Source organism: Electrophorus electricus, chromosome 15, assembly GCF_041902795.1.
Source record: "Electrophorus electricus isolate QZ-2024a chromosome 15, ASM4190279v1, whole genome shotgun sequence".
In the NCBI taxonomy this organism is placed as follows: Eukaryota; Metazoa; Chordata; class Actinopteri; order Gymnotiformes; family Gymnotidae; genus Electrophorus; species Electrophorus electricus.
The window spans coordinates 185,974-204,173 of NC_137511.1; the positions used below are offsets into that span (position 1 = coordinate 185,974).

The 18,200-nt window shown below is 40.7% G+C and overlaps 1 protein-coding gene across 12 annotated transcripts in view; it reads left to right on the plus strand.

The window, feature by feature from the left end:
* plce1 (phospholipase C, epsilon 1) overlaps positions 1-18,200 on the plus strand; it is a 52,845-nt gene continuing 34,645 nt past the window's right edge. For 7 of the 12 annotated variants that reach the window (XM_081698082.1, XM_081698084.1, XM_027021888.3 and 4 more), the window contains exons 1-2: positions 1-242; positions 3,038-4,484. In XM_081698082.1, coding sequence (XP_081554208.1) covers positions 3,276-4,484 — 1,209 coding nt within the window. In that variant the 5' untranslated portion in view covers positions 1-242; positions 3,038-3,275. Of the gene's footprint in view, positions 243-1,831; positions 1,894-3,037; positions 4,485-18,200 lie in introns of all 12 variants that reach the window. The other 5 variants (XM_027021892.3, XM_027021895.3, XM_081698091.1 and 2 more) reach the window with 2 other exon arrangements.

Below are 18,200 nucleotides of genomic sequence, written 5' to 3' on the forward strand. Positions count from 1 at the left end.
TCACACCTCCCTCGCGCTCGGGGACGGTAGCGCGACTATTGTCTTAACGGCATAACTGTACTCTTCCTTTGTGCGCGTGTGTTTAATCGTTAAACAACAGAATTTCTAAACACTTGAAAGTAAAATTTCTCTCGCATCAGCTTTCTATCCGAGCTATCCATCTCCACCGTCAGACATTTGACAAAACTACGAACCAGTCGGAAGAAGTTTGCGGAAACTACCCATCTCACACTGTTTCAGGGGTGAGTGGTTCTTTGAAGTTGCTGGCGCGTGTTTGCACGTGTGAATGTGGACGAGTGATTGACCACTAGCTCATTTGTTCAGTTCTGTGTGGTGATTCATGTTGCGTGTAGATCTAAACATCTCCTACAGAAGGTGAAGATATTACGTGACATGCACAATACCAAGTTAAACGCGAAGTCAATGTCAGAAAAGTAACCACGTTAGCCTGTTAAAAATGATGGCGTATATTCTGAAAGGCTGGAATGTCAGAACATCATGATCTCTTATATGATTTGAATGCTTTGAACCTCAGCTATATAATCGATGTTCCAATGGCGAGTTAGACGAAGGGTGCGAGCGAGTTATGATTTAGGTTACTGACACATGACGTTATATGCAGTCCAGCCAAGCTAGTAAAGCTGCTTTGGTAGTTCGGTAGTCACATGAATTAATGATGAGAGTGAACAGAATAAGGTATTATTTATTATATATATATATATATATATATATATATATATATATATATATATATATATATATAATCTGAAAAGTATATTTTGAGCTGCAGGCTACTTTCTACTCTGCAGGTGAGGTGCCACTATTCTTTTATCTCTGTAGATCAGAATAATGTGTTGATTACATTATGAGGGTTTGTTGAATTTTTTCAGTTGACCCTTTGGGCAGGGGTTTTGGAGCTAGAACATACAGCACATTGGTGTTGAAACTGAAGCTGATGCTTTACATCCATGTGACACTTATTTCTTTGAACTTTGGCCACCCAAAGATATAATCCATGAGGGTGCTTGGAGCTGTTTATGTGTGCCTTCAAGTAATTTTCCATGATAAGGACTAATTATGTAATGCTTTGTTGGATTACCTCTGTCCTAAACACATCCAAAAGTACCATACACATTAGTATCAGTGTTGTGAAACTTATAGGCTGAACTTGACACACCTAGTGTATGTAGACAAACTAGAAACTCTGAGTCTCCAGCATAACAGGCACACCCATTGTCCTAAAGTGAGGGATCGTCACGTTGTAAATGCATGATGGGGGAATATATTTTATAATAACTGCATGTATAATTCTGAACTTTATTGGAAACCTTTATAATATAGGGTTATAGCCAATAAATCTTAACTGTTAGTTATTTAAATGATACAGACATTCCTCACATGTACTACCCTACAAACTTTGGCCTGGTTTAGATTGACATTTTAACTTCACATTTTAGATTGATGTTTTAAATTGACAACAACAACAACAATAATAATAACAACAATAATAATAATAATAGCAATAATAATAATAACCACCGAATAAGATTTGCTTGCCAGAACTGTGAGTGTTTACTGCATGACATGGTTTTTGGAAATCCAGATCGTGAGGTGGATCCTTGGCTCAGATAAATCTCTACTCCAGTTAATTAGTAAGTACGCACCCATGTGTGCATGTGTGTGCGTGGGTGCAGTGTCTGTGTCTGGGTATATGTGTCTGTCTGCATGTGTTTGGGGGGGCGGGGTTGTGCCTGCGTTTTTGGGGAGTTAGAGGAGGGGGAAATTCCCGTAATTCCCAAGCATTACAATAGCTTCATGGCCCATCACACAGGCAGCCCTCACACCTCACCTCACCACCAGAGTGGAAACAGTTGAACTGGGGTGCTGATAAAGGTAAGCATTTCAGAGGTACGATTCAAGATAAACGTGGCATTTCGTTTAATTAATTCTGATCTGCAATTTAAAGTTTTTATGGTGATTTTTCATTAGCAAGAGGCAGCTACTGCGTGAGCTTGTCCTGTTTGAGTTCAGATATACAACCTTTTTATGTGTATAACAGTTTGCTTGCTTACAACACAGTCTCAAATGTTGCCACCCATTTGTGTAGCTATAAATCAGTGTAGTGATTTAGCAAGTTGATGTGTCACGTGTAAAACTGAGTGATCTGTTATCAAAAGCCACACAATCTGCTGCACAATCTGCACTGACAGATCTGTCGTAGTATTTAAGGAAACACTACAAGGATTTTTTTTCCTTAGGGATGTGTTTAAATCTAGTCGAACAGAATGTAAGCACTTATGTGAATCAGAAAATAAAGTAATGTTTCTTCTTTTTTTGTTTTGGAGCTTATAATGATTTTCTTTAGACAGTTATATGGTCAGTTTCTCGACAAAATTGTCAAATGTACTAAAGCTTGGCTGTACAGTAGTTTTGGTATTTTTCCTCTTTGCCTGTCATGCATCTCTCTGGAGCCGACTGCCCTTCCTGTCCTTACTTCACTATCTGAAGCGCACGACTCTGGCACTGATCCTTGACCGAAGTCTTAGAGCTGTGTTAACTTAGAGATTTATGAGTGTGTGGGTGTGGGAACTATACTTCAGGACCTTGACTTGCTGAATAGATCCAGAATCAATGCAACCCCCCTCTCTGATGTTTAAGCTACCCCCAGCGAGGCCTCACATTCCAGAGTCACAGACGTGTGATTTAAAAAAAAAAAATTCCCCCTCTCGCTCACCAGTTCTCTGTGAGATTTTGGACAACTGTGTTTTCCTTATAGGGAACTATTTTTCCAGTATATGTGAAAATCTATTCTCTCCATCCTCTTGAGTAGGACTTTGATGAGAGATTTCACATGAATCTCCATGCAAAGTAATAACCAATCAAACCATCAAACAAGAAAAAACGTACATTTATTAGAGGCTGTGATATTCCTACTAAGATTTGTTCTTTTTTAGGGCTTTGTATTCATTTTTATAAATTTGTAAATTGAGTCTTGCTTCAGTGTACAGTTGTTTTTCTGCTTTATTCTCTCTCCTAGCTGTCTGAGGTCTTGAGAGGAGCAGTTGGAGTAAAGAGCACAGTGTTGCACAACCAGGGAGCGCCAGTCTACTCAACTGATTATCTTCTCTCCCTATTTTGGACTGTCCGGTGGAGATACTCTGCCTCCTTCCAAGGCCACTGACTCTAGTTTTTGGAAAAGGAACTTCTGTTTTTCCTCAATCCCACTGACTAACTGCTCTGTGCTGAAGGAAATCTGCCATTGAGCACTTTGTGATATGAGGGGGTGTGTGGAGGGACAGGCAAATATTGACATTCATGGTATCTGTGTGACCTCAGAGAAGGCTGAAAACGTCCTTAGATTCAGAATGGCAGTAAGGGAGACACCATCCTCTTCAGTACAATACAGAGAGCAACTGTTGTCTTTTGGTTACGAGTTTCCTGAGAGGTGCAGCTCTCAGCTCCAGTTCCCCAGTTTATGTCAATTGCCTCCAGCAGAGGACCACCATGACTTTAAATATTGCAAACAGTTTCACATGGACTGCAGAGCAGGAACCCCTTGGGACACCAGGTCCAAGAGCTTGGAGAGCCTTGACCGTTTGTGCAGTGATGGCGCCTGCTGTAGCTGTGCTGCTTCATACCAGCAGGCAGAGGGACTGTGGTGCAGTCAGCCACGCAGGACATGTGGCGGGCCAGTGGAAATGGAGTGGAGCTGCCAGGAGGCTGCCTCTCCCACTGGAGGCCAGGGAGCAGTGCCTCAGATGAGCCAGACCCAGCCGAGAACAGAGGGGTTTTCTTCTGGCGTGACTCACCCTGATGGAAGGCTGCCAAGCTCAAGAGGCTCGGGTGGTGCTCCATGCCAGCTGGAAACCGACACAGCGGAGCAGGGGGAAAAGAGGCTTGCCTGTGCACTTGGCGATGGGAGAAATGGTGTTCCTGGGCCCGTGTCTGTGCCTTCCCCACTGCTGTTACACTGCACGCATGGCTGTGCCTCCAGGCTGGGGGCTGCAATGCGTGACCCTGCAGACTCCAGGTACGGCTGCTGCTGCTGTAAGAGTAGCTTCTCCAGCCTTGAGAGGCTGAACAGGAGATCGCAGGCCAAGCGCCCCATGGCGTGCTGCATGAGGACTCCCTGTCAGGTCTCCGCGGCATTGAGGCTGTCGTTAGCCCAGCACAGCGATAGTGAAGGCACTGTCTCTGACAGCGAGTTTGTGCACAACAGGAAGGAGCGCTCCACTGTCCTGGTTAGGAGGTACCAAAAGAATAACCAGAAGATCAAGAAGACTGTGTGCACTGGCACCAGAGCCATTGTGAAGGCTCTACCCACAGGCCATATATCAGAGAAAACATTTCACGCTGTTTGTAGAACATGTCTCGAGAGGAAGGCATGTACCTTCGTAGCCTGTAATTACAGGAGAGTGCTTCAGGCTATCCAGCTGCAGGTCTCTATGGTTCTTCTCATCTGTACGGGCACCAGACTGGCAGAGGTAAGATCATTTGCTCTTCACAGTAAAGCAGCATGCGGTATGAATGGTTTCTTTGTGGTTAGAAGGTTATTCAGATATTATGAGTATTATAAAAAGGCCTCTTACAAAGTCTGCCATTCAGATTTGGAAGTGAATTCTGGACTAGCGGAATGTTTGTATTTGAGATTGATGTTTGCAATTATGAATGTAATAGTGAAGCTTTTGCTTTGCCATTTTTCTCTTCCATCAAACAGGCTTCATGTCTTTCAACAGCGTTATACCTTACACTAATCTCTAAGAGGTATGAAGACCTGACCTCATCCTTGGGCAAAATATTAGTGTATAGAATAGGTTGTATATAACATGTTTTGTTACAGTCAGCGGGTTGAAGTTTACTGCCACCAGTGTAGATATTTTTGTATGTATTTTAGATTGGAAGACTTGAGTACCTCATCAGTTATTTACTGAATTTTTGTAAGTATATGAAGCCACTTAAGAGAAATACTCACAACATGTATAAAAACCTGAGTTGCGTAACAAATGCCTATTTTTTTATTTTTTATTTTTTTACACCAGTAATGTCAACTACATTATGAATTGTTTTAAAACAGTCACCCCCCACCCCCCCACCCCCCCACTGGCTCCATGGTTGTCTGTGTTATTTGGATCTAACTAATATGAGGACAGCAGACACCACAGGCTGCGCAGAGAGCAGTTCCATGCATCCTTTTCATGTATGCAGTGGAATCATAGATCCCCCTATTGCTAACCATACACTAGAAGACTTCGAAAAGATTCTGAAAAGATTTTTTAAAGACTAAAGTCTGACAACCTTTCACATCTAAAGACAATGACTCATTTTATAAGTCTTCAAGACTGCAACTAGAATATTTCTCATCATGTTCCTGTTGTAAAGTAGAGGAACTGATGAACAATGGAGCAGAAACAAAAGCAGCTTTTGGCAACAGCTGCTCTTGTGTGTGCTGTGGTTTGTTCTGAAAAAAATATCCAAAAAGACAAGAGTGTCCAGAGTCTCCTGAATGTCTCAAGTCTCATCTATGAATGTGTGATGTGTTATCTATGTGCCAGAGCTGTTCCTGTACCTGCTTTGCTGCGTTCTGTTCGGTGCTTGAAAGCTACTGTTGATCATGTTGTCCACATTGCATGAGCCATGACTAAAACCTCATGATTAATATTAAACACAGTTGATTTTATGGGAACATCAAGACAAGTAAAAGCCAGACTTAAGACAGATATTCTGACCACCTTACTTCAAATGATCGAGATGATGGGAGCCTGCCATTTCTCTAGCAAAACTCTCATGACGTTGGAAATTTCTATGCGATGGTGAAATCGCTTCAAAAGTCATTTGGTGCCAGATCAATGTAGTATGTTCAACTGCACTGATAGAGTTGTTTGTGATCTTTCAGCTCTAAAAATCGCACAGATGTATAGGAGATCACACCATGTTGCAGCTCATGGGTATAGGTGCTCAGCAGTTCTACAGTGGAGGGTGGAGGTTTTAGAAGTCTGATGCATTTTGCAGTAGTTGTTCAGATATGTTGGGGCCTATTGGAGGGTCATTCATACACAACGGCAGACAGTTTAGCAATGGCCTTGTGAAAATCTGCTTGTGCATGAGGTTGTTCCAGTGCTGTCTGCATCTCCTATCAGTCAGGACAGTGGAGCCCACTGTTCGAGAGCCAGCCATGGCACTGCACTGGTTAAATAAATTTCCATTTTATTGCTCTTTTGTGGAACTGGAGGCTTACTTTACTTCAAGACTTGTTTCTTGACTTACAATGAAAACACTGAATAGGTTATCTGGGCTCTATTAAAATGAATGTAGGATGGCATTTCTACATTGTTGCCAATATAGACTAAATAAACAACAGAGGAGAGGTTACAAATTTTATAAAGACCATTCAGTAAATCGAATGCATTTTGCATTGGATCTGGAATACTCAGCGTAAATGCCTCCATATATATTTCTTGAGGGTTTTAGCTACATAATAAACTGTATAGTAAGCAGTGGAGCTCTGTGAAACACAAGCAGGACACACATGGAAAGGGGGAGTGGGAAAAGAGAAAGAGAGCAGCTCTGTTTCACCAGGCCAGTTTGAACCCTCTAGAGACCTGAGGTCCAATCATAAAGGTGCACACAAACCTGCATTCTTTCCACGTGAGCTTAGAAAGGTTGCATGGAGTAAAAGCTTCACTGTTTCCACTCCAGAATAATTCACATAATTTATTAGCTGCTGCATTTTATTGGCTGGTTTTCCATAATGTGGTCTTTTGTGTGTTCGCATCAAAATAATATGGCATCTGCTTCTTCTTTGGGTTTGGAGCAAAATACACATTGGGTCAGTTAGAAATCCCCTTTGTTCTATGTATATTTTGCTGCATGTAGAATGCTTTTTCATCATGGACTTGTTTGTTGTTCCTTGTTTGTTGCTAAATTGTTGGCTCCTCAGATAGTGACTTGTCACAGTTCAGTATTGCGTTGCGCTTTGTGAATAGAGGCTGGTGGTGGAAACAGGTGAGCCCCAACCCATGTTAGCACCACAGAGGAGTCGGCATGAGCACTGAGGAATGTGCAGAGATGGTGTTTTCTTCTTGAACACTGTATTATAATTAATAACATTGTGAATACGTTCATAATCAGAAGTCTTTTTTACCCTGCCTTTTTTGCAGGAATGCTAAAAAGTTAACTCATTCCTGCACAGTGAAATCACACAATAAGTGTATTTTTTTGTATTTGTATATTTGTACTGTTGAATTGCAAAACCAGCTTCCCAAGTGTACTGGGAAGTGCTTTTTTCCTTCCCTTGGTTCAGCGGTATGTGTAGGCTCCATACTGTGATATGCAACCCAGTTTGAAATCCATAGCCATGCCTCTACACATGCTGTGGTAGTCCCCTGGGTAGGCTGCATGGAGTGGCAAGCAGTGATAAGGGGTGTCTCGCCTGGCAGCACCCAACTGCCACGTTCAGAAGCACAGCACAGGACAGGGTAGGGCTGTGGCTGGCCCTGACACTCGACACAAAGTATGCTTTGTCTTTTCCATGGATCTTTTCCATTCACATTTATTCATTTAGTGAACTCCACTGCAGCCTGGCATAGAGTGGTTCTATTGGGATTTCTGCAGTATGGTTGACTGGGGCCACAGCGTGTCTGCAAGTTTGAATGCTCAATGTTTCTTTTTAGGCTACTTTTATACTTGAGCTGGTCTGGACGCAGGTCTGTACACAAAGTTTGGTTAAGATTGGTGGAATTTGTGTCTTTTCTTCTATGTCACATTTTGGTAGTGACTAAAAACTAAAAATAGGTGATTATGGTTTTCAATTTTAGCTTTGTCTGGTGAATATCAGCAATAGCTAACAACCATTACCACCATTCATGGACCAAACCCAAATTAGAGGACATCATTGTCAGGGTGTTATATAACTTGGGTTTGGTTCAAAGAAAGCATAACAAATATATAGAAAATGTGGTAGAAATGTAGTTTTTCCATATGAACATATTTTATCTATGAAGCCATTTGTCTGACCAAACATGACTTTATTTGGATGAAGCAATATGTTTGAAGATTTCCTTACATAGCTAATTAGCCTAGAAGCTAATAACCGAAGGGCAGATGGTAGAAGATAATTAAATGTTAGCTTTTTTGTGTTTATCTAGAGAGTAATTTATGAGATGGGGTGATATCTTTGATTGTCACCCAGTTGGGAATGGAAAACAGTTAAGGGGATAAAAGGAAAATATTGGAAGAATCAACAAAGAAGCAGGTGTATATGAAGTTAATTATTTGTAATTCACTGTGAACCTGTGGAAATGCAGCCTAGTAATACACCAAATAACCACCATTGTTTGAGTTGCTGTTGACGTTGTTTAGTCCAGGAATTGGTGCTGCTTGGGCAAATAAAAACACTGGACAGACTAAAACGTCTCCTTGGAGCCCATAGTCAGTCATGTATAAAGAGGCTCATTTGTACGGTTTCGGGTGCTTCATGACCTCAGAACCTGCTGTCCATCACCATGAGGTAAAATGTACAGGTCTTGACTGTTTTCTTTATAATTCAGAAATACATAAATACGATGGTCACACCTTTGGAAATTTGTCAAATGGTGCCGTTATTTTCAACTAGAGAGTATGATGATATATTGAGAACATTACAGTTGTTTTCTGGGACAAAAGTGGTCTGTTTTGCCTCTGAATTCAGTGTTTGAAAAATGGTATATTGTGGTGGACACATACAAATATTGATTAAAGAAGACTTAAATGAGAATTTAGGCAAGATGTCACAGTACAGTTTCATTATAAAAGGAGAGCTGTTATGCCTGTGGTAAAGTGAGATCAGTAGGGGGGCTCAGCTCTGCTCTCAGGGATCTGTCTTTCTGTGGTGGTTGGTTGCAACATTCCTGATCTAATCAGTAAATCTGTTAGTATCTGAATATTAAAGCCAGGTGTGCCTGACTAGGCTTAGAACCACACACAGCGGGAGCATTGCTAGGCACTTGAGAGAGCCTGTTTTTCTCATGTGAAACTCCTTTTCTACAGTTTGCTCTTTCTTGTCCAGCACACCTTCTTATACTGCCCACAGAAGACTCTGTAACATGCTGGTGTGCCCCATCAGGCCTGCTGGATCAGAAGAAGCTTTGGGCCTTGAACTTTCTGTGATCCATGCAAACCACTGTTTCCAAGCCCAGTCCTGGGATAGTGACTTGTCACAATTGAGTATTGCATTGCGCTGTGTGAATAGAGGCTGATGGTGGAAACAGGTGAGGTCCAACCCGTATCCGCACCACAGAGGAGTCAGCATGCGCACTGAGGAATGTGCAGAGATGACGGTTTTTCTTTGTCTCTACGAGGCCTGCATCATCATGGATTAGACCACTGTCATAGGCTATACCACCACATATCCTCCTCATAGGGAGCACCTTCTGAAACAATGACCTCCCAAACTGTTGCACCAAAGTGTTGCTTGCTTAATTGGCCCACTTGCATAAACAACATGCTGCTATGTTGGGTGTGCGAGTTCATTTATTTATTTATTAGTTAATTTATTTGTATTGCAGTTAGCAGAGTACCTTCAACTGCCCTTTTCTAGATTCTAATGTCAGCAGAGATGTGAGAGAGAAATGCACTGAATAGTATAAGTAAAGAGTTCCGTTGAACGAAAATGTGTTTTTTCATTTGAACCTTTCCTGTGTGGCTTGTGAATAGGACTGCATCTCAGACCTTGGGCAAGTGTATGAGTGGAGACCATTAATTAGTTCCTGTGTCTGATTTTGGGTGAGCACTTGTATGTCTCAGTCTATTTCAGGTATTACTGGAATGGGGTGGTACCATCTAATGCGCAGGCAATTGTCATGTTTTCATCAATTATTTACAGTAGTCTAGAATACCACTTTGCAGCGTTATTTGGGTAAATGTTTAGTAAATTACTCTTACTTGACACCAGTTTACTATCTTTGTTTTATTCTAAAGCTTACCTTTGTAAATGGTTTTTGTATAAACTGTTTAAGGAATTGAGGCGTTCAATTTTTCTGAATGTTATGATTTGCACTACTCACTCATCTTTGCCCCCTAGTGCTTGCTTTTTATATGTGATGAATTGAACAAATGCATTGTCAGACTTCATGTGTTGGAGCACACTGCCCTTCTTTCTTCCAAATGGACCTGCTGTAGTGTGGTCTTACAGAAACACTTGAAATGTCTCAAAAAAAAAAAAAGAAATTCCTTTTAGAGACTTTTTGAAGACCATTTGTGGAGTCTTTTAACAAGTTACTATCTAGATAGTGTAGAATAGAAATAGAGAATAGTCTTTCCCTAACATTAAAAAAAGAAAGAATGAAAATCACAAATGGGGTTCCAGAACTGTTTGGATCCCTAATAATAATAATAATAACGAGGAAAAACGAGTGGAACCTGCGAGTGGTATGACATTGAAAGTGAACTCAGTACAAACCAAGATGGGAAAAACAACAAATCTTTTTTACAGAGCGACTACAGTGTGAAACTGCGGCCCATGTTAGACCAGGATGCTCTTCAAGCTGGCAGCATTATGAAATGGTATATCATGATAAATATTGATATTGATCAATATGGGGGAAAATATTGTGGTCATATTTTTGCCATATGGCCCAGCTCTATGGTAGTCTCCTTATGCACATGGTGGCTTCTGTATTAGCTGGTATCAGTAACATTACCTGGTATCATTAAGTATTACATTTGGAATTTCTACAGTGAATAAAAGAAACTGGGGGATGTAACTGATGTTTACAACATAACATTATTTACTCAAAGTGTCATCCATATGCCAAACTATTAATTTTATCATATATAATAATAATATAGATCATTGAATAATATGTTTGTGTGTACTGTTTTGGATGTGTGTGTGTGTGTGTGTGTGTGTGTGTGTGTGTGTGTGTGTGTGTGTGTGTGTGTGTGTGTGTGTGTGTGTGTGTGTGTGTGTGTGTGTGTGTGTGTGTGTGTGCGCGCGTACGTGCAGAAAAATACCTAATTTGATTCTATGACAAACCATGGTCCAAAACAACAGGTTCCTAAGCGCTAGGAGTGGCGCTAATGTTAGCATGTTGCTCCCTGCATGCATTTAGTACTGGTTCTAGTTGACTCTTTTGTGTCATTACCTGACTCACAGGTTCTCTTTGTGCCCTTTTGGAGTCAGGCCAACACCGTTATTTAGTGTTTACATTACTTAACAGGGAACAGATGAGTGGGAACAGATGAATGTCACACAGTGCCCTCTGGGTAATGCAGTTGAATCACCCAGAACCTGATATGGAGAGGGCAAAGAAGAGCTTTTGAGAACTGCTGGTCACAGTATGCCAAAGAGTAAAATGTAGAAGTGCTTGTATCTGTGTATGGCAAGTACCAGCCCACATTGAGCACTGGCTAACAATGTTTTATTTATATAAACCAAGCTCAAACTTACAATTCACAAAATGATAATAGCAACAAATCCAAGCAATCAAAATAAATGGTAATCTTGTTGAAATTATATGTACATTGCTAACAAGGAGTTAGTCAGTGGATTGCCAGCTTCCTGACAGGCAGGAAACAGCAGATGAGGCTGGGGGACTTCACTTCCAGTATACAATCCCAGGGGTGAGTCTTCTCCCCACTACTCTTGTGTGTCTACACCAATGACCACCGAGGACCCAGCTGTTAAATTCCTGAAGTTTACAGATGACATTATGGTTATCGGACTCATCCATGATTTGATGAGTCTGCATATTGGCTGGTGCTGTGGTGTAGTCAGAACAAGTTGGAGATGAACACGCTCAAGACTGTGGATATGATGATGGACTTTAGGAGATATCCCTCAGCACTGCTGTCCCTCACAATATCCAATAGCACTGTGTGAAACATGGAGTCCTTCAAGTTTGTGGGAACTACCAGATGTACTTCCTTGGACAACTAAGGAAGTGTGGTATACCACAGGAGCTTCTGAGTTAGTTATACACCACAGTCATTGAATCTGTCCTGTGCACATCCATTATGGTCTGGTTCAGAGCAGTAACTAAACAGACTATGAACAGACTGAAGTGAACAGTAAGGAGAGCAGAAAAGGTCATTGGTGCTCCCCTGCCGTCTGTGCAGGACTAGTACTCCCCAAGCACCAGGAAACGGACAGGGAAAGTCATTACAGATCCCTCACACGCTGGACATAACCTTTTTCAACACCTTCCCTCCAGCAAGTGCCACAAGAACCCTATATACAAACTGTATAAACTACCAGGCACAGGAGCAGTTTCTTTCTTCATACCATCATCCATTCGAATAGTACCATCTGCTATATCTGCTATGTCATAGCTACTCTTGTTTTCTATGATGGCCACAACACACTGCTTCACATCCATAATAATGTATTGTGTAATGCTCTTAATCACAACTTCACTCCCATACTCCCATATATTGTCTGAGAGTTACCAACAGCCAGAACCAAATTCCTTGTGTGTGTCACCATACTTGGCCAAATAAATCTGATTCTGGTCAGATACCTAGCTAAGAAGAACAAGGTAGCACACTGCCCTACGATTTTGTGAGATCTGTATTAGCCAGTTTTGCAGTTCTCACGTGCTTAGCCAACCCAACTGTGAACTACTAACATAACATCCAGGAAACCAAATGTTGAATCTGAAAAACATGCACCTACATGATACCCCCTGCAGCACTGGGTTAGTGTAGTGTCTGGACTACAACTTCCAGCAAACTGCAATGCTGCTGCAGATGAACCTTTTTAAAAATCCGCTAATTTACATGCAGATTGCCCACCTTAAAGTTTCAAGGGCCATAAAAGTCCCAAAGAAAGAACATCAAAGCCCTGCCATACATTTGGGCTTCAGTGCTATATCATGCCACTAGGAGGCAGTGTGCTACAACATCAGTACCACCACCATCTCTTTGGCAGCAAAATAAATAAAAAACCCTCTCGTTTACTACAATCACATCAAAATGTTTGGTGAGATCAATGTTAATGTAGATCAGAATGTTTGGTGAGATCTCAGAGTTGATGCTTGCAGAACCTGTGGCTTGTTTTCTTCTGTTTTTTTCAAGCCCAGGCCTTTTGCTAGTGTCTCATTAAGTTATTTACAAGCAGTTATTTGGTCTCAGATTTTAGAACTGCCCATGGGGAAGTTGGTGTTTATCTCCAATATAGCAAATAATGATATGTGATTGTGACTTACAGTGAACATATATTGATGTTTATATGTCAGAAGCCAGTAACAGCCCATGGCAGTATTATTAACTGGTGCTTTCTGATTTTGGTCATGTAGTACTGTGGATATTAGTAATGTGTACATGCTGTCTTCAGAATTAAATCTGAGCACTTGAGGGCCCTTCTTAGGAGGTTGACATGGCAACAGCAGGGCAAGCAGGCTAATGACAAGGATCAAGCAGCGGTCCTTAATCGTAATTCTCACTTATTCGACTTCTGAACTGGCTAATTACACTATTACAAAAGCTTGCATTTATGTTAGCTGAAGATGACTGACCTAGCAGCTTATGAACATAAGGGAAGGTTGTGTTGTAATGTACACAGATGTGTATACTATTTGAAAATGCTATAAAATTTTAATCTGATTTGGACATTTGAAACCTAACCCTCTTCTTCAGAGTGCCCTCAGGACACTTCTCTGTGGTCAGAGAGAGTTCTCGTGTCTGCACTGCATTTAAGAGTTCATGAGCTGCTTTATAGCTACAGTTGCTGATAACGTTATATGGATACTAATGTGAAAAGGACACAGTAATGCTGAAGTTTAGACTAAGGCCATTTGGAGATTAGTCTTGAGCGAGATTACGTCTTCCTCATGATTGCCTCATAACCAAATAAGGGGAGCCTGCCCAAAAGCTAGTGTAAAAGCTAGCTCCCTGAAATCCCTCCTCTGGCTTGTTCTCTCTGTGTGTCTGCAATTGGCATGTCTTCACTCCTAGAGCAGGAATGCAGAAACACTACACAATTGTTCCCCATGCTGGGCTTAGTTGGGGTCGTCGCCTACATGTTGATGCTCAACCACAGTAAGTAGACATTTAACACTTTTGACACTCAAGAGGGCTGTGTTTTTCTTACCATGGTGATGCATTAGTGGTTTTATTTCTTTCCTCTGCTTATTGATGATCAGGCAGTTTTGCAGAGGTAATTTTATAAAATTCTCTAACTTCCCTACAGCTTAGTGTTTGCATCTCCTTTTGGGGTGGACATTTGTAACATATTTTTTTGCTTGACTTTACAGGCTTAACAGACCGAAGGGTCTTGTACATTTGTAGCAGTAACAGACTAAAACATACTAAAAGTTTTCATACTAAAAGGCCATATCTTGCAAAAAGAAGACTCCTAATCATGTTAAAGACTGGCATTTCTGTTTTGCTCTACTTTATTAACTGTGTTGTTTCCTGTTGTAAAAAAAAAACAAAACTGCACAGCACAATTTTGCAGCCTACTATAGTACCGATAAACGTCTCACCGTTCTTCAGCTTCTCAATGGGCTTAAGCACAGCCCAAAGGGGTGATTGTTTGTTTAAAGCTTCAGTAACTCTAATAAATCTCCTTTCAGAAAACACTAAACTCACAGTGTGACTGGATGGAATACTGACAAAATGTCAGTAGTGAGAGGTTGTGGGGTGTGGAGTGTACAGCAAGGTTTTTTTGTGCTGGATTATAAATGACAGAAAAAAAATTAAATAAGGGATGAGAAATAGTAAATGTATGCCTTAATGTTTAATCATTGAATTGCCCCTTAATTAAAGTCATGCTGAAAAAAAGGTGAAGGTAAGGTTATAGGGTGACATCATGAGAAAGGGGATGAGATAATGTTGTCCTGCAAAGACCCCCTCTCCTTCTCTCTCTCTCTCTCTCTCTCCCAACCCCCTGTATCTCTCCCCCCCCCCCCCCCCCGATTCTCTCTTTCCTCCCCCACCCCACACACTTGCTCCCACTCTCTCCTCTAATGGGTTCCAGGTTCATCTCATCACTCTTAGCTTTGTACACACAACCTGGGACTCAGAGCCACTGTGACCATCACTCCCACCCTTTTTTAATTCAACTCTGTAGCTTTCTCCAGTACACTTTCTCCACTACTGTAGTCTTCTATTTGTTTTGTTGTCCCGTGGTCTTATTGACTTATTGGAACAGGAACAGAACAAATACAATGTGTGTGTCCACTGCATCTTCCCCTGGTATTACTTCCATATCCAGACTCTCAGACACAGTATGTAATGCAAACACTTACAAACATGCACTTTTGGACTATTGAGTTGGACCCATGTGAAATTCATCATAAGATTGAGCTGCCGTTAGGCCTTGCCTATGCCCACTGTGTGTCTTGCCAAAGCAGTGCTGTTTGTGTCACTGGGACAGAGCCCTCTAGACAACTGTCCCCAGGCTCTGCAGTGGCTGTGCTCAGACTAATTCTCACATGTGACTCTTACACGATTAATAGGCCAGGGGCCTATTTCTGAAGGGACAAGTACTCATCACAATGGGTGCTAGTCGGATTTGCTGAAAATAGTGTTGTTTGTGCTGACAATAAGGAAAATTGAGGTTTGTTGGTAGTTTTTTTCAGTGGTAGATTTTTTAGGTTTCTGTTGGGAACCCTGAGGCAGAAAGAAAGATAACTTATCCCATCAGCAATCATTGTTAAGTGTGGTGTTCACTGAGTAGATTTAGAGTCCCCTAGTGAATCAGTTGAATTGTGGGAACAAACCCCTGTATTGTCAGTTACATTTGCTGGTTGGCCTTTGCTCACACTGACAATAGTATAGCATTTTTTTAGGTTTTGGGCCACAATAATGCTAAGAAGCACTGTGGTGGGGGTGGTATCGCTATGAGTTTCAGTGTAGGCAGTGGAGTTTATTGTGAGATAAGGTCAGATGGAGACCGTTCCCAGGATTTCTCTCCCAACAAATGACTTTCCCATTGGTCCAATGGCAATTATGTCAGGTGCATTAAACAAGAAAGTAAAGACTAGTGAGCTAGATGTTTCAATAAACTTTTTGAAAAGGCCTTTGTGCATTTCATGAGACTCATCATGAATTTTCCAGTTTTACTGGTGCGAAGAATATGAATTGTTTGTAAGTGTATGGAATTGCCATAAAATGAATAAAGCTGTGAATGAATTTGAGCCATCTGTTTGAGTTGAATAGTAAGACACTATAGGCCATCTCTTTGAGTTTGGCATCTTCCAGCTCTCTGTTAGTGGTCAGTTTCTGACCACAAGACTCCCGATGCCTGAATGTTTTTTAATAAATCACCCAAACCATCAGTACAATAATAATAATTATTTAAGTAGGTCTATTGTACTATACTTGGGAAATGTTATTTGACTTTTATGTTTCTTCCACTAGATTTAAACCAAATAGTTTTTTTTCTTAATCACATTTTCCAATAAACCTTCAGTACAGTTACCTAGCTAATCTATCAGTGATGTGACATTTTGTTGATAGTGGGATGTCTGTCTGAGCATACCCAAGAAATCTGGACAAATTGCAGACTGAAAGCCAGTAGAAATACATGAAAACGCAGATTCCTTCACTGCTCATTTTATTTCCTACTTGCTCACTCATCAAAAATTATGTTGAAAATGCGTTTTTAATGCATTTCTCCATGTCCTTATTTAAGCTGTGACTGAGTCTTAGGAAGTGCAATATCTTGTTTGTTTGCCTCCTAGTTGGTAAATAAATCTCATATTTCAAAAGTTTCCTTTTAACATGAGTTGAACAGACTGCTTGCTAATTGGGTAAATTAAATTAGCACAGAATATTTAGTCAATTTGGTAAAAGCCAAATCCCAACTAGTCAGGGTTGAGTGGTTGGATTGACTATGTAAAGTCTTCATATTGGTACAAGAGTTTGGATGTCTTTTCTGCTTTGATGAAAGATCTGTACGTTGAAGTTTGGACTTTCTTAGGTTTTTGAGGTTCCTGGAAGTATTCTTGGTCAAACTTCACAGCATACCATAAAAAGCAGCGCTTTACAGAATTACAAGGCACATAAAACATTTCTTTGAGGAAGAAGTATTTACAGAGGCCTGAGCAAGATCTAATTAATTCAGTGTATATATACGGTCCGAAGATGTGTGACATTCCCCCCTTATAACATGGTGATTTCGTACTTCAGGGTTGAATGCATATGAAAGGACTCTGTGTGAAGCTAAATGGCATTAAGTTATTAATTCATTACCCAAGGTCCTTACCCGTAGCCAGAATGAAAAAGTTGAATGAGGTCTGTACTGTAGACTCCGCCTGCCTAATTTGCGAAGGCCTAGTTGATGACACAACTTTTTAAAAGCCTTTGTATTTTTCACTTGTTTCATTGTTTTTATCATAATGCCCATAATGCCTTTTGAACAATTAATTAATTAAGCCTACCTGCATTTTGTTTACACTTCATTCATTTGCTGTTATTACATCCCTCTGTAAACCGTTATTACTTTTCCATAAACACTTTTGATTCAATTTAACTAGTTGATTTATTTTAAGTTTTACTTTAGTTTTTGTGTCAGTTAATGTATTAATCCTACCTGATGCCTATTGCAGTTTACTTTCCAAGTGAATTATTTTTAGATTTGTTCTGGTTTAGCAGCTAGGTATAACAGACCACACTGCACAAGCTCAAGCTACTAGTTGCTCTCAGCTCAGTTGAACCAAATTTGTAACTGCTTATTGGGTAGTTTTGGATGTAGGCTACACTCCGCAATAACTGTGCTAATGTTGCTAATTCTACAATAAATGTAATAATTGAAGGACTGGTTGGGGGGGGGGCTATGAGGGTTCCATGATTATTCAGGGGATTTTAGTGAAACTTTTGTGTTTCTGGCAACTCTGAGGGCAGCTTCAACAATAGCTATGGAGCATATTACAGTGCTTAATATCACAGCCCTGTTTTTATAGTCCACAGGAAGAGGTTCCTAGGACTGTACCTCATCAAATAATGTCAAAACAATGTTTGAATTATCAGATTTGTTATCGGCAGTGACATTTAGGCCCTGATTTACCCCCCCCCCCCCCCCCCCCCAAAAAAAAGAATAAAAATGTGTCTGTGTTTGTAGCTTGAGCCTCGAGCAGCGGATTAACAATGGAGTCAATGCAGTTAACAGTGAAATGCAGTCATTATGAATACATCACGAGTCCTTACATGAACGAGTTTAGATTTTGAATTAGGAACATTGGGTGACATTAGAGCCATTTACTGATTATTGTCTTTTAAGA